Here is a 15,692-nt window from a genome sequence, read left to right on the forward strand (position 1 = left end):
GCGGCCATCTTGGAAACTAAAACACAATATAAACAATGGGAGAGAGGTGGGGCCGAGAAAGGCCCTTATTAAGAAAGATTTGGTGCAGAGGTGCTCATTGCGCTAATGATGGTCAGGTTTAGAGCCTCAGAACGGAGAGGGCACTTCCCTACAATGGTCAAAAAGGCAGGGGCTAAAGCGCCCTTTCATAAACAACTGACACATTGATGAACAACAGAACAAGCTGATGGTTTCAGCAGGAGGAGTAGGCAGTAGACACAGGAGAGCAGGTACCGGCATGCTTTTTTTCCCTCCTTTTTTGGGAGGGAGGGCCCGCCGGGCGCCCGGCACGCGATAATTGTGCTGAAAACCTTGACCCGTCCACCCGACTCGCGGGACCTGCGGGCAACGGGCTGGCCCGCGCAACACTATTGGCCACACTCCCTCTCTCTCTCTCTTCCTGATGGCAGCAACACTTTAGTTTATCCTTTGGTTTGCATCATTGAACACCCCACACTACGTTTACCACACATCCACTCACATGCACTACTGATTTATCTGATTAACACACCGCACATGATTAAGTTATTGTTCAAATTGTAAATAAATATTGCTTTGTGCACATTTAAAAGCCGTGTCTTCTTCCTTTTTGTCATGGCCTAAGAGCCAGGTCATAACAATATTCACTGCACTCAACATGTTTCTCAGACTCCAACTGACTCCCTGGTCAGCTTTGGCTAGTATTTGTTCTGCTAACAGGTGGCAGGGTAGAACTGACCTTCACTGCTCATGTTTCTGTTTTCTCATGGCAGACATGTTGGGTGGAACTGGAAACCTATGTCTAAAAACATGAACCTGTGTTCCATACTTCCATTGGATTCAATTTAGTTAATATTTATCTCACAAGCTCGCACAACACTACGTATAAAATAGGAAATTAATTTGTGATAAAACATTTTTTTTTAAAAAGAGATATGGAGATACAAGGTTCCTGCCCAATAGTCATATGCTCTAAAGTTATGTTGCTTATTCGGGATAAACTAAATTGGTATTACAAAAAGTATTGATTTAGAAATATATTTCACAAAAGCGTATACAGTACTGTATAGACTAGCATGAAATATAAAACCCAAAGATAGTAGGCCTTAACACAGAGTCCTTTTTTTTATAACCAAACAGAACATTAGAAGGAGTTCCATTATTATTCTCCTTCTACTGCCAATTGTCATTACTGCCCCTGACACTCTTCATAACATCCAATACTTGTAATCAAGTGGTGTTGGGCATGAGGGGTCTGATGCTGTTAAGACAGAACAGGTGTTTGGGCTCAAGGCTGCCAATCATAATTGCATGTCCTTATGGCTAATCATTGGCACTCGACTTTTGCTCAGACCCGACCGCTTTTAATCCCATTATGTATGGCAAACAAACTGCCACCCTTTATGAGCCATTGTGTATTCCGAGGGAATAGTCAATTAAGACTAATTGCAGGGTTGACATTTTCAGATATGAGTTTCAGAGAGTGTACAGTACGTTTGTGGCACAGTGGGGAGAGCAGAGGGGAAAGTTGGAGATGCTTAATTTCCCTGAAGTGCTATTGTGCTTTATTTCCCAAGAAGCCACATCACTGAATTGCTTTGAAGGAAAAAAAATCTCGTTTTGTGTTGGAAAAGAATCACATTTGAAGACTTCTAGTGTTCTTTATCTCCATTTCTGTGTCTCCATATTGTGATATTTCTGTTTTTGTATCTGCCTTAATCTCCACTACACACATGCATGCAATCGCACACGCACGCACGCACGCACGCACGCACAACGGAGCTTTAGCACAGAGCTTTGTAATGGCTTTGATCAATAATTGATCAAGGGAGACTTCTCACTGTTCAAAGACCGTAAGGCGGTTTAACGGCAACCATTTTCGTTTTTCTCCCAATATTCAGCCAAAGATGAGAGCCCCATTGAGTGGAGCTCTGGAGTCATTGCTCACCCACCACAGTCAGTCTCTCTCTCTCTCTCTCTCTCTCTCTCCCTGCATGCCCTGACATTACCTGAAGCCCAATGCTTAACAAAGACAATGGGCCAAAGCACATGTCACACCTGCTGTGAGCTAAAATGTCTCAGGAGCGAGAGTGAAAATGTCATATCCACAGTTCAGTTGCTCGCTGAAGGATCCTTTTGTCATAGGAAATCTTTGTACATGGTAAAAGTTTTAATGTAGCCGAGAGTGGAAAATGGACCCGTAAATGAATGGACCATTTCCTTTATCTTCTCGCATGGGGGTCACTGGTACAACATCTTTTGAAATGGCACCCCCATTTGAAAGGATTTTGAATTATCCCTTTGCAAGCCAGCACAAGCTCGGAGAACCATGTTCTTGTTAGTGCCACACAGTATTTTCTGAAGTTTAGTGAGCACAATTAGCACATATAAAGAGAATATTACAGAGTACATTTTGCAGAAGTCTGAAACACCTAGCCGGAAGATAGCAGTGTTGGAGCTGAGCAGAATGGGATAGGTGAACTAAAACATGATGCTATAATACTCAAATGAGCTGTACTTTAACACTGACATCCCATATACTCCACGAACTGTCCTGCAGTATAGACAAAATCCACACAACATCACCACAACCAAATCATTATTTCCAGATAGACACTGCCGGCAGTGTCGCATTGGAGCAGTATTATTCATTAACCTTATTCCTGGAAGAACAAGACTCTTACGATATTGTTATCGACTATTAGAAATATATTATTATCTAATAATTATTATATATATTATCCTAACTATCCACAGGTTGACAAACTAGACAGCTATATGTTCCGGAAACTTTATTTTATATCGAGCGGTGTCCAGTCTTCTCCATGTATGGTTATCCAGGGTTATATGAGGTCAGTGTCGTGATCTTCATATATGGAGATGGACATATATGGTGGTGTGACGTGTCACGAGGCGTGACCATAAATGGAGGCATGATGTCACGAGGTGTGACCATATATGGAGGTGTCTTCGGTCACAATTAACACTACACCCAGAATTTTACTCTGTTGGGCTCTACGTCGGCTCATTCAGGCTATTGTCGTCTGACAGCTTGCGCGCGCGCACACACACACGCGCACACACACACACACACACACACACACACACACACACACACACACACACACACACACACACACACACACACACACACACACACACACACACACACACACACACACACACACACACACACACACACACACACACACACACACACACACACACACACACACACACACACACACACACACACACACACACACACACACACACACACACACACACACACACACACACACACACACACACACACACACACACACACACACACACACACACACACTGTGCATGCATTTTGTAAAGCTGAATAATCGGCTGAAGGTGGATAATGACAAATTCCCGAATGCTCACTTTTAATTATTTTCTTTTCATTTCACACTGAACATTATCCGTTCATCTATCTACGAGTTCCATTTCAGTGCCATTATCCTTTAACTGCGTAACATCGTAATCCTTGGGCTGGATTACGGTTGTGGAAGCACGCGCCAAAGGACGCTGACTAGAGTTCAGATAAGGATATGGGTGTGCTAGTGCCAGCACTGAAGCTGTTCAAATGGAGCAATTAGAGCAATAAGTAATTGAAAAATTGTGACTGTACATTTCACAATGATTTAATTGTGAAACTTGGCCATTAATTTAAACACAGTTAGGTCACATGTTGAACCCAATACTGAACTCAATTGTTAACAACCGAGGCACAACATCAGAGGCCAACATGACATTTACCACAATTGTAGTACCAATAAGCATAATAATCAGCAACAAACATCTTTTCCCACAAACAAATCTAAAATTGTGATAAATAATTATTACAATTAGGGCAAATATAATTGGGATTATCATTAGCATAGTACTTTACCAAAATAATATTTACTGTACCACGTCATATATATTATGGCCATGAGAAAAATCTCTGTAAAACAAGTTCAGGATGTGGTGACTTTGCTCTGACATAATACAAATGGCTTAGTTGCCAGCATTCTTCATGTTCCTGGGTTGAGTTTTTTATTGTTACAAATTTGGATACCTGTTGTATACCAAGAAATGGGAGCATGCGTAAGAATCTGACAACCAAGCCTACTAACGTTACCACTTGTTCTAGTGAAAATACAGCAGAACCAATTACTCTACAACGGTGCATAAAAACAAGGCTTCATACTTCTTGTCTTCTCTCTTACTTGAGTTTGCGTTTTTCCTGCACCATGTCTCGTCTAATACACGCTGAGACGTGATGCAACATAACACTAACGTCGCCTCCCACTTGGCGGCGGTAACCGACATTGTTGCTGCGAGGACAATCAGTGCAGTGCAGCACCCACACAAATCCTCCTGTTGAACATTAGATACAGTACTGTATACTGGTTATGTGCATACCATTTATTGGCTAACTACTTAACAGTTCTCCTGCGAAATCCGTGTTTCCCGCATTAAAATCAAATATTCTACGCTGCCAGGATTGTTTTATTACCTTTAGATCATACGCTGAAGTATCTGGGCTTTTTTTCCTCGAAATTCCGCCGAAAATAGCTTGCGCCGTTTGTTTTCATTCCAGCGCACCAATCGCCATCTTGCCAAGCAGAATGGAGGGGGCTGTGAGGCTGTTGTAGTCAGACAAAACCCCCGTCCACTTGCATTGGACTCAATTTCCCAGAAGCCCTAGCAGCCCAGCTTAAATTTCGATTTCCGGTTTCGTCATCATAACATGAAGCTAACTCCCTCTGCTGCGCGGCAGAGGCGGACTTTTTTTATTATTATATAAAATAGCGGGGATGTCGTATTACGCAGCATCGGAACACTGGAGTAAACAATTCTCGGCCGTCAAACTGTTAACAAGCTGAATAAAAAAAGCAATGCGTGTTACCTGGGAGGGAGAGGGCTCCAAACAACTGACCTAAACAAATGTTTACTTGTGTTTATTGGGTCGTACTGGCCCTTGGACGCGGGCACTCACTCGCATAACGGCTCAAGGTCTGACTGGTACAGTACATCCATCATGTTACGCTACAGTCACAAAACTCCTCAGTCAATGTCTTTTTGACGGGACGTGAAACTGCCTGGGCCGTTGGGTTGTGGCTTCGTTTTTACTGTTCTTATTTCACCGGGTTATGGACTTTCACCTGGTGATGCTTTGTGAGGGGTGACATGCATTCTTCTGCCCTCGGTGTACATCCCATGCCCCAGGGAACACGAAACGCAAACCCTGGAGGCCAGAAAACCAAGCGACATTGTCTAGGAGGAGCTGTTTACTCTGTCTGCAGGCTACATTGAGTGTGTGTGTGTGTGTGTGTGTGTGTGTGTGTGTGTGTGTGTGTGTGTGTGTGTGTGTGTGTGTGTGTGTGTGTGTGTGTGTGTCTGTTTGTAGGTATAGGCGTGCATGTACAGTGTTTACTCCCACAGCTCATACTCGGCTCCAGGTGTGTGTGTGTGTGTGTGTGTGTGTGTGTGTGTGTGTGTGTGTGTGTGTGTGTGTGTCTGTGTATAGGCGTGTGTGTACAGTGTTTACTCCCACAGCTCGTACTCGGCTCCAGGTGTTCTATCACTGACTGAGCAGGAGACAATACTGTCAGAGAGAGACAGAAAGCACCATCGAGTGTGTGAGAGAGAATAGAGACAGACAGACAGACAGACAGACAGACAGACAGACAGACAGACAGACAGACAGACAGACAGACAGACAGACAGACAGACAGACAGAGGGAAAAGAGGAGGAGACAAAACGAGAGAAGGGAGCGAGAGCTAGAGCGTGTTGGTGGAGGAAAGTGAATGAAAAATTCATATGGTTTCTGGTCCCAAAAGCCCCTTCTGTCTTTGGTAGAAGTCCTGAACAGCATCAAACTGCTGAGCAGCAGCAGGGGGGGCGATGGGACTGTTCCAAAGAGATGGTATACGCTCACAAAGACACGCTCACAAACACTCACAAGTTGGCCAGATCTAGTAAAGGGATATGGAGAGGACCAGACGAGGTGTTAAATTTGAGTCAGGAGTGAGCTGAGAGGGCGATAATAATCCCTTAACAACATCCTAACACAGCCACATCCTAATACCCACGCACACGCACACCACACAGCACTCTTTATTGCTGTTCATGGGCAAGCTGCACTGTCAAGTTTTGACCAAACTTCCCCAGCGGGGCCAAATTTGTGCGCGTGTACCGAAATGAATTGAGATATTTGTTTCATACCCATAACAACCATGCCAAAATGGCGTGGAAATGTGATGCGAAGAGTGTGCCGAGTAAGAAGCCGAGAAAAGAAACGTATGTCGGCTTTTCAGATACATCTGGAGATTAGCGTCTCTGTAATTCTAAAAGACACCATGTCTCTTATCCTTAACGTGTCACAGCCTTAAGCTGAGGAAATGAGAGAGAGAGAGAGAGACGCCACTGCAGTGTTGCCATAGCCACCGTTGCATTCTTGGGGGTGGGGGGGGGAGGATGAGAAGGAGGAGGAAGAAGGGAGCTGCAGGGGGGGTGAAGAGAGAAGTTCTACAGTTCTGCCTCCACCACTGTTTGAAAGTGGGTCAACAACACGTGCGAGGCAAGCATACAGACAGACACACTCTAGACGCACGCACGCACGCACGCACGCACGCACGCACGCACGCACGCACGCACGCACGCACGCACGCACGCACGCACGCACGCACGCACGCACGCACGCACGCACGCACGCACGCACGCACGCACGCAATACAGTGTATGTTTGAGGCAGGTGTTGTGGAACATTATGCCTTCTAAAGTGTGTTTTTTGAGTGGTGCAACCACTCCCTTACGGAGCTATGTGTGTGGGTGGCTGGCTGGGTGGCTGGCTGGCTGGGTGGCTTCGGTGGGTGCCTGGGTGGGTATGAGCATGAAAACAGAATGGTTGTTTTTCCACCGCAACCTAACACACACACAAACACACACGCACATAACTGTATATATGATGATCTCTGGAGTGACAGTACAGTACAGTAGAGGGTACAATAGAGGGACCCCCCCACACGGTAACTATGTCATTTCTCAACAGTTTCGGATGCGGGGCGGCTCGCCGGAACCGGCCCGGCCCCCTGGGCGTGTTCCTGGGGGACTCTCACCCCCCGGGGACCCCCATACGGTAACTCTGTCATTTCTCAACCGTTTTGGACACGGGGCGGCTCGCCGGGGCGGCTCGCCGGGGACCCCCACACGGAGTTGCACCACTCACTTCACACGGGTGTGATTTTTTGTACTTGGTCTGTCATTTTGTCTCGCACCAAAAGTAGCAGATCTACAAAGTTCACAACATGCCACAGCTTGTAGATCGGCTATTTTGGGGCAAGAGTCACAAGACACCGGCGCGCAACTATAGGAATAAATCAGGCGAACACCCACCAGGGCAGAGGAGACAAGGCAAACACTGGATGTTTGATAGGGTTTTCCCAAAGCCCGGAGCTCCAACCTCAAAACTGAATCCAATCAGATAGGAAGGGGAGCAGTCACCACATTTATAAGGGACATTTTACCGCTGGAAGAAACTCCAGTCACTCAATGTTAATAGTATTTGTAGTAGATAACAGTAGCACAATTTGAAATGTGCACCATGGCCAGAAAAATAATGTAGTCTGTGTATTTGACTTTGGATTGCTGGATTACTACAATGACCGCAATGCTTTGGTGCACTCACCCCACCTTGTGGAGAGCAGGAGGGCTGTCTTACTGAGACAACATGTAGTCCAGGAAGGAAGTGAGAGCAGTGTCTGTGACAGCACAGAAAATAGCCGATCTACAAGCTACCAGGAAAGTGTTTCTTGTCTCTCTGAGAGGGTACAAATGCAACGTCCTGTATGTCCACAATCTGTACGACGGTAGTATGTCAATAATAATAACTTATTATCAGTGGTGCAAAAAGTAGGCCTAGTCAAAGTTTTTACTTTAATACTTCAATATTTACTAAATAAGTATTGGTATCAAAATGTACCAAAAATAGAAAGTAATCTTTATGTAGAATGTCCAATTCAAGTTTTCAAAATGTATAAAAAGCTTTTTGAAAATAGCAGATCACTGAACTCAGGTCAAAATAAAATGTCTAAAGAAGACTAGAGTCTGCACACTGTGGTGATACTCCTCTGTATTATTGCGTCGTCAGAGGAGCTTGTTCAGCATCACTTAATCATTGAATATAAAAGCAAGGCTAACATTTCAGCAGCAAGCCGTCTTGTCAGGGTCAATCCCTGTGAGATCAATCCATGAGCCATGATCTGAGTTTAACTGCAAAACATGAGGTTACCGAACAACCCTCCCTTTATTCATCAGAGCTGAAACCAAGGCTGCAGACACCAGCTGAACTTGGGTGGCCCTATATCGATTTAAGCTTTAGCCAGGTAGCGGAACAATTTACAGTTAGTGAATCCATTTAATTAAAATGCAATGTATTTGGACTCATTTTATGATCCCAAACAGGAAATGTACTCGTAATCTCTCAAGAACAGATTCTGTGCTGCGCTACCGAATCTGTCAGCAAGGCCATTCAGAATGTGTATAGACTGTTGATAGGGGGACTGAAAACACAGGCACACCACAGGAAGTGGAGAACTCATTAAAGGGAGAAAAACTCATCGGGAGAAAAAAAGAGAAAACAGCAGAGGGTGCTGTTTTCTCTTTTTTTCTCCCGATGAGTTCCCAGATTGATGTACTCGTGACTCGTCCTCATATTTCGATGAGGGCTTCAGTCTCCTCATTCGACCACGTCTATCCACGATAACGGGACATCTTTGCGCTGTGTAAAATATGCCTTCTCCGTCTCCAACTGTGTTTCCTCATCATTCATCCGCCACATAGTTTGCTTAATTTCCTTTATTTGCTGCGGATTGCATTCACACCTGCACCGAATCGAAATGAAGTGCGATTGGAAACAAAGCCAAACCCCCATATTTTGGCGAAGTAGAATGCGGTTCTTTGATGCGCATTAGGATTCGGATGAGGCTTCACACCTGCCAAACGAAGCGCACTTTCCGACAATGTGCAGCAGGATTTGTTTTATTCGCAGTAAAGCCTTCTGGTGTGAAACTGTGAATATGACCTAATTCTCTGATAAGACATTCTCTCTTGCTGTTGTTGTTCTACAGTCGCCTAGTTGCATCTGCAGTACTTCCTCCTTGGTGCACGGCTGTAATGTAGCCTATATCACTATACACAGCCATGTAAAACAAAGCAGACCTTGAATAAATCATAACATGAAATCGTTGCCATGCAGGATATTCAGTATTTACCAGCAGCACTCGACTTACATTTCTTCATAGTTTAAGATCTTTCCTGGAGCCTACCCTCCCTTAAGTACACCATGGTATGCAAGGACGAATACAATGCTGCAGAGCACGTGAAATATCTGCATTGTACACCAGCTATAGTCAGACAATACATGAATCCCATGTGGGTCTGTGGTATGCAATAGGTCACAAAGAGATTCTGGATTGTATGCTCTCAAGAACTAGTTCGGCTGGTTTAAAAATGTTCAGCACCTGTTGTTCCATGGTGGCAGAATTTGTAATTGAAATACACAGAAAAACATCTGGTGGGCATCATGTATCACACATGTTGGGTATATACGGAAAACATACAACATTATCATGTATTGGAGATTAGACCACTGAACAGCATGCGTGGCGATTCCTTCAGTGGGGACAGGCTAGCACCAGCCAGCGAATCATTACACTACATATAGGCTAGCTAGTAATTGTGCCATTGACATTTGCATGCAGGCTGCAATAATGCTTTGGTCAGTTAATGATTAATGTTTAGTACAATCCATGAAATAGAATGAATGCCGTACACTGTGGCACGGACTGTATTCATTAATACAAGGCTAACATTTCAGAATGATGCCTTATTGTCAGGATGACAGGGTCGATCCCTGTGATGTCTATACATGAACCAAGATCTGAGTTCAACTACAAAACATGATGATGTTATGATGACACAGTCAACTTCCCTTTAAATCAGAGCTGAAACCAAACGTTCCGTTTATACTGTGATGTGATTAAGCCCTGCTGGCCGTGTGCTACGTTGGAATGGAATATGCAATGCTTCTAGGATTTTGCAATCACAAAAATAAATAGGCTGAAAAGGCAAGCAATCCTTTTCGCAATTAAATGTGGGAGTTCATAATCTGAGGTTGTAATTTGTCCAATATATATTCAAAAGAATGATCAACTCTGGATTCTGTCTGACGCAGCATTCTTCTCCCATTCAACGTACGAGTCTACACCAGTACACCTCCAAGAAGAGTCTACACTAGTACACCTCCAAGAAGAGTCTACACCAGTACACCTCCAAGAAGAGTCTACACCAGTACACCTCCAAGAAGACATTCAACGTACAAGTCTACACCAGTACACCTCCAAGAACAACGTACGAGTCTACACCAGTACACCTCCAAGAACAACGTACGAGTCTACACCAGTACACCTCCAAGAAGACAGAAAGAGTGGAAAGGAGCAGATATGCAGACGTGTGTGGAAGAGAGGCCCTGTAACCTTTATTTTCTTATTTCTATTTTTACGTTTTTCAGCGTTTTTCAGTGTTGTGAAATGCTGAGCAAGCATATCCTGGGTATTCTCGTTCCGTGCTGCAATTGTCTCAAGCGTCTGCCAACACATTCGACCAATATTGGGTGTCTTTGTATAATTGTGAGAGTTTGCAATTTGCCCAGTACTTGAAATATGTCTGCATAACATGGACAACTTACAATTGAAAGAAGGCTGTGTGTGCATGTGCATGCGTGCGTGCGGTACAAGAAATGGACATCCAGGCGCTATCCTGCCTTCCCAACAGTGGCACCTATAGGTAGCAGCAGCCTTAATGCTAATACTCCCATCCCCTACAGCACCTTTACATTACAATGTAAACCAGAATACATTTTTCATATGGGCCTTGAAATACCTGCGCTCAAGAAAACACATGCATTTTGTAATAGAGCTTATACATCCAAAGCCCTATATGCTCTCTACACGGCAGGAGCCCTCGGCAAAGCATCTGGTTCTATAGGTTCTTCTACCTGAGCCTTAAGGGTGTTTCTAAGGCGTATGGAAGTGTATGGAAGGGGTGACCCTCGTGTGGCCCCCGTTTGACTGGTGGCTCTGTGAGTGTATATACCAGATGTAGGTCACACAGTGCTTCCATCATCACAGATGGAGGGCGAACTATCCATCTGTAAGGACTACTGGTTTTATCCTCACGGCCAGTGTGGCCGTTTCTCTGTCAAAGACAGGTTCGGCCCTGAGGACTTGCTAGAGCCATTTACCAATGCAAGACATATGGCATATGAGCATGAGTCGTGTACCCACACACACACACTCTATCACACACACACACACACACACACACACACACACACACACACACACACACACACACACACACACACACACACACACACACACACACACACACACACACACACACACACACACACACACACACACACACACACGATTTACCAACATATGACATGCACAAGAGTGATGACGACCGACAGACCCAAATGTCAAGGAAAATTACATCAAGCAGTGAAGCACAGAAATGGTGTGTGGGGGTGTGTGTGCGTGCGTGCGTGCGCATGTGCGTGCGTTCGCTACCAGAGGCTCTTCCATTCTCTACATCTCTCTGTCAGGGACATGATGAACACATGACAGGAGCATTGAAGGGGCCCGTGGCCTCTGGAGAGCAGGTATAATGATCAAACGCACCCAAGGGACAGGGCCCCGAAGTCTTACCTAAACAGCTGTCCGCTCATTCCCAGAGACATCCACTTTACCACTCACTAACCTGGCCCAATAAATCCACTGGCCCGGGCCCCATGGGTCCCATAGAGAAGACCATGTGGCATATCGTGAAAGTTGTCATAGATTATTAGTGTGGTGGTGGGGGGGGGGGGGGGGGGCTGCTGAGAGATTGGACAGTCGTAAAATAGGGGCCAAGAAAACGCAGGCACAGAATTATAATACTGTGGGGTCTTGCTCGGGAAGCACCGCGCCCAACAGACAGGTAGACGATTCCCCCCGGGGAGCAGATGAGGCAGAGAGAAAGAAGACAGCGTCACAGCCTTGGACGGACGTGTCATAGAAGGAAGATACGTAGCTACCTGTTCACCTGCTGCATCAGCTTGATTACGCCGCACCTGTGTGAGAACTAGAAGTGTTGTCGAAAATATAGATTTTTCCGGAAATATCGATTCTGAAAAATAAAAACGGTTCAATATGACTTTCGAGACTCGAACCTATTACGCTCTGCCAGGCTACAGTAGCCTAGGTGCCTGGACCGCTACGCCATCACCCCTTTTCTGTCATTATAGTCAGCATCCCCATCCCCTTATGTCCCTCACTCTGCTCCCTATGACTCCCAGTGCTCTCTCTTCTCGACAGTGGTGACAGTGGTTGGGTCCCTGGAGCCTAAGTGTCCAGGCGTCTGGTCAGCAGCTGTGGATGACACATGCCGTGCCCTCCCCATCCCCCACTCATCAATTTCTTCCTCAGCGGCCCCTTGCTGCTCCATCTATGAACAGGTGACCCCCCGCAGGGGCTGTTTTAACACCCTTCACTTCTTCTCCGTCCCTAGTGTCCCTTTAGCTCTCTGCTCAGTCCCTCCATCAGCCGCTGTGTCAGCAAAGTATACACACGGAGACATCTGTCCTTACAAGCCATGGGCAAAACACTAGAATGGCAGTTAGAAAAGATAGATATTGTCTATGGAAGAACGAGAGAGAAAAAAGAAAGTAACCGCTGAGAAAGTTTCTGCAGTGTTCTCCGCAGAGTTACGAGTGAGGCCGAGTGAATTGTACTGCCATGGGCACATTTTGTGTAGGTTGAACTGGTAAGGAAGGCTATTGGTCAGGTCAGGTCAGGTCAGGTCAGGTCAGGTCAGGTCAGGTCAGGTCAGGTCATGTGAGGTAAATTTGTATTATCCCCACTAGCAGAAATTCAGGTGGTCAAGGTACAGAAGCAAATAAAAACGGATTTTGCAAGAGAAACGAGCAACCATGGTCTATGAAAACCATGTAGGACACAACGAGCATTCGCTATTCATTTGAAAATAGCCAATCGACAATGACACTTTGCGAGCTTGTAGTCCTGCTATTATAATTATTAATCTTACACTTTAGAAACAAGCCCAAATAAACGTACCCCGCAAATACCAATATTTACAAGCGACTTTACAGAAAAACAAGTGCAAAGTCGCTTATAATAAGGACATATGGCAACACAAATGGACATTAGATAATTTTCTTGACCACCGCGCTCTGACTTATGTTTTTAAATTGGTATGGTGCGTTACCAGTTTAAAACATCATAGAATAGGAGAAGGGATAGCCAAAACGTCTGTCCTGATATGTAGAAAATAAATCTGTTGAAATTGAGTTATTTGTGTGTGCGACCCTTCTCCTATAACACAAATTATTTTATTCATTATTATTATTATAAGCTCCAGAAACGCCGATACCGCACAGGCAACTTGCTCCGTTGCCTGTCCACCTATTGAGCTTTGAAAAAATTCCTGAATACCTGGAGTGCAGGATTTTTTTCAAAGCCCATCATGAAATATTTATTCTTGTTTATTGTGATGCTGTAGGGAATGGAAGTGTTGGCATTAGCTAGGCTGTTACTACCTCAGTACAGTCAATAGGGAGGCAGGATGGATAGTGCCTGAATGTCCATTTTTTGTAGCGTGCACGCCCGCGCACACACACACTTTGCATATTAGGAGTGTACACACAACATGCACACACACGTGTGTGTGTGTGTGTGTGGAGGATGCGCCATGCACATACATACACTGTATATGGATATAATATTCAGAAGATACACAACACAATAGACTGAATAGAGGCTTGCGTGTGACAACCTCGCACCCGGAAGTTATGCAGGAACGCCTACTGAGTGGCAAAAGACACAACTTTCTGGCCTTGAAAGCCCATATACTAGTATACTGAATATCCAAGTCTGATTGTACTCAACAAACTCCCCGACAAACTCACTACAGCATTGTAGTTGTATGGAAAGCTTGAATTATCCTCTATCTGCAAAGTGTTTGTTTCATAAAAAGTCACCACAGACATCTTATGAGCTACTTTCTGTCAATAAATTCCATGCAGGTGATAATTTTTTATTTTAAGTGTCGTTTTCACGTCCTGCTGCCTCCTGCATTATGTGCAAATTAGACACAGGTGGTACAAAGGGCCATTGAGTGATTTCCAACAAGTGGTTCCATGAACTCCAATGCGCCATACATGCTCCATGCTCAATGTTTTGCGACTCACTCTAGATAAGGGGGCGTGTGCACATGTGCCAGGGGAAAAGTGATGCATGTGCATACAGTACTCTCTGTAGAATACCTCAAAGCAGAGTATTGGACTCGAGACTCGATGACTCGACTCGAGTCCGACTCGAGTCATTGATTTGACGACTTGCAACTCGACTTGGACTTGAGGGTAAAAACTTGAGACTCGACTTGACTTGGAAGACAATGACTCCAGACTCGACTTGAGACAAGCTGATTCGGACAACTTAAGTAACCGGCCTGTCCGGCAGAGTATTGGACTCGAGACTCGATGACTCGACTCGAGTCCGACTCGAGTCATTGATTTGACGACTTGCAACTCGACTTGGACTTGAGGGTAAAAACTTGAGACTCGACTTGACTTGACTTGCCCACAACAGAAAAACTTGAGACTTGCTTGAGACTTGGACCAAATGACTTGCTACTCGACTCGGACTCGGATCGGAGAGACTCGTGCAATTGTCTGCCTCAAAGTGCTCATTAGCACTAGCCAGGAGTTAGACGAGCCACCTAAACTGCAGTATCTACCCTCTGTTGCCGAAGGGGAAATAGTCTGGTCTTTCTTGCATCTACTATGAGAACCTTGCTGTATCTCATCTCCTCCCCGTTTCCTGTCCCATGTCTGTGTGAGCGACTTGTCTTGTCTGAATCTTGTCTATATTTATTATATCAAATCTAGGCCATGTAGCAACACTACATATCCCAGGCTGCAGCTTGCTCCTATACCAATAGTTAGACCTTCCAGAAAAACGTGATTATGCGATTGCATAATTCATTGCATAATCAGCCAAATGGCGTAGATTATGCAGGGGTCATTTTGATTTCTCCAAAAAGGCTGCATATTCACCGCAATAATCGCATATTTCCATGCGAAATATGTGGGGCTCGCTTGATTTCACAATCTCCGCATTTTTCCGCATACAGTTTATAAAGTCATTGCCTCTCACCTCCGTTCACACACAAACCATGGTGGTGCGGTGAAAAGTGGTGCCCCGTGGAACCTCTTCACGGACCGCAGGGGGTCTTCTGGGCTAGAGAATGTGATTCAAGACATCATTGTATAGGCTATACCAGCTGTTTATCCCCTGATAAACGACTGCATTAATTCCATTTTCCTCTTTCAAGATGCCAACGCAGAAACATGCCAAGGAAACAAAGGGGTGGCCAGCAAATTAGCAAGGCATTGTGGGGCCAAGCAGCTTTATGCCTATTTTATGAGAGGTCGGTTCCGGTGAGCCGCCCGCGTCTGTACCTCTACTGTACGTCTGTCCCTCTACTGTACCCTCTACTGTACTGTACTGTCACACCCGAAATCATCATA

General features: G+C 45.0%; 2 protein-coding genes across 2 annotated transcripts in view; one reads left to right on the top strand and one right to left on the bottom strand.

Moving 5' to 3' along the window:
* Nucleotides 1-9,173, top strand: part of angpt2b (angiopoietin 2b) — a gene marked incomplete at both ends in the record, with an annotated part of 37,752 nt that extends 28,579 nt beyond the window's left edge. Inside the window, one exon of the mRNA XM_079522056.1 lies at nucleotides 9,166-9,173. Within this exon, the coding sequence (XP_079378182.1) occupies nucleotides 9,166-9,173 (8 nt within the window). The remainder of the gene's footprint in view (nucleotides 1-9,165) is intronic.
* col9a2 (procollagen, type IX, alpha 2) overlaps nucleotides 1-15,692 on the bottom strand; it is a 219,825-nt gene that overhangs the window by 111,963 nt on the left and 92,170 nt on the right. The window lies entirely within an intron of this gene.

The sequence above is a fragment of the Electrona antarctica genome (genome assembly GCF_951216825.1).
Source record: "Electrona antarctica genome assembly, chromosome: 15".
Lineage (NCBI taxonomy): Eukaryota > Metazoa > Chordata > Actinopteri > Myctophiformes > Myctophidae > Electrona > Electrona antarctica.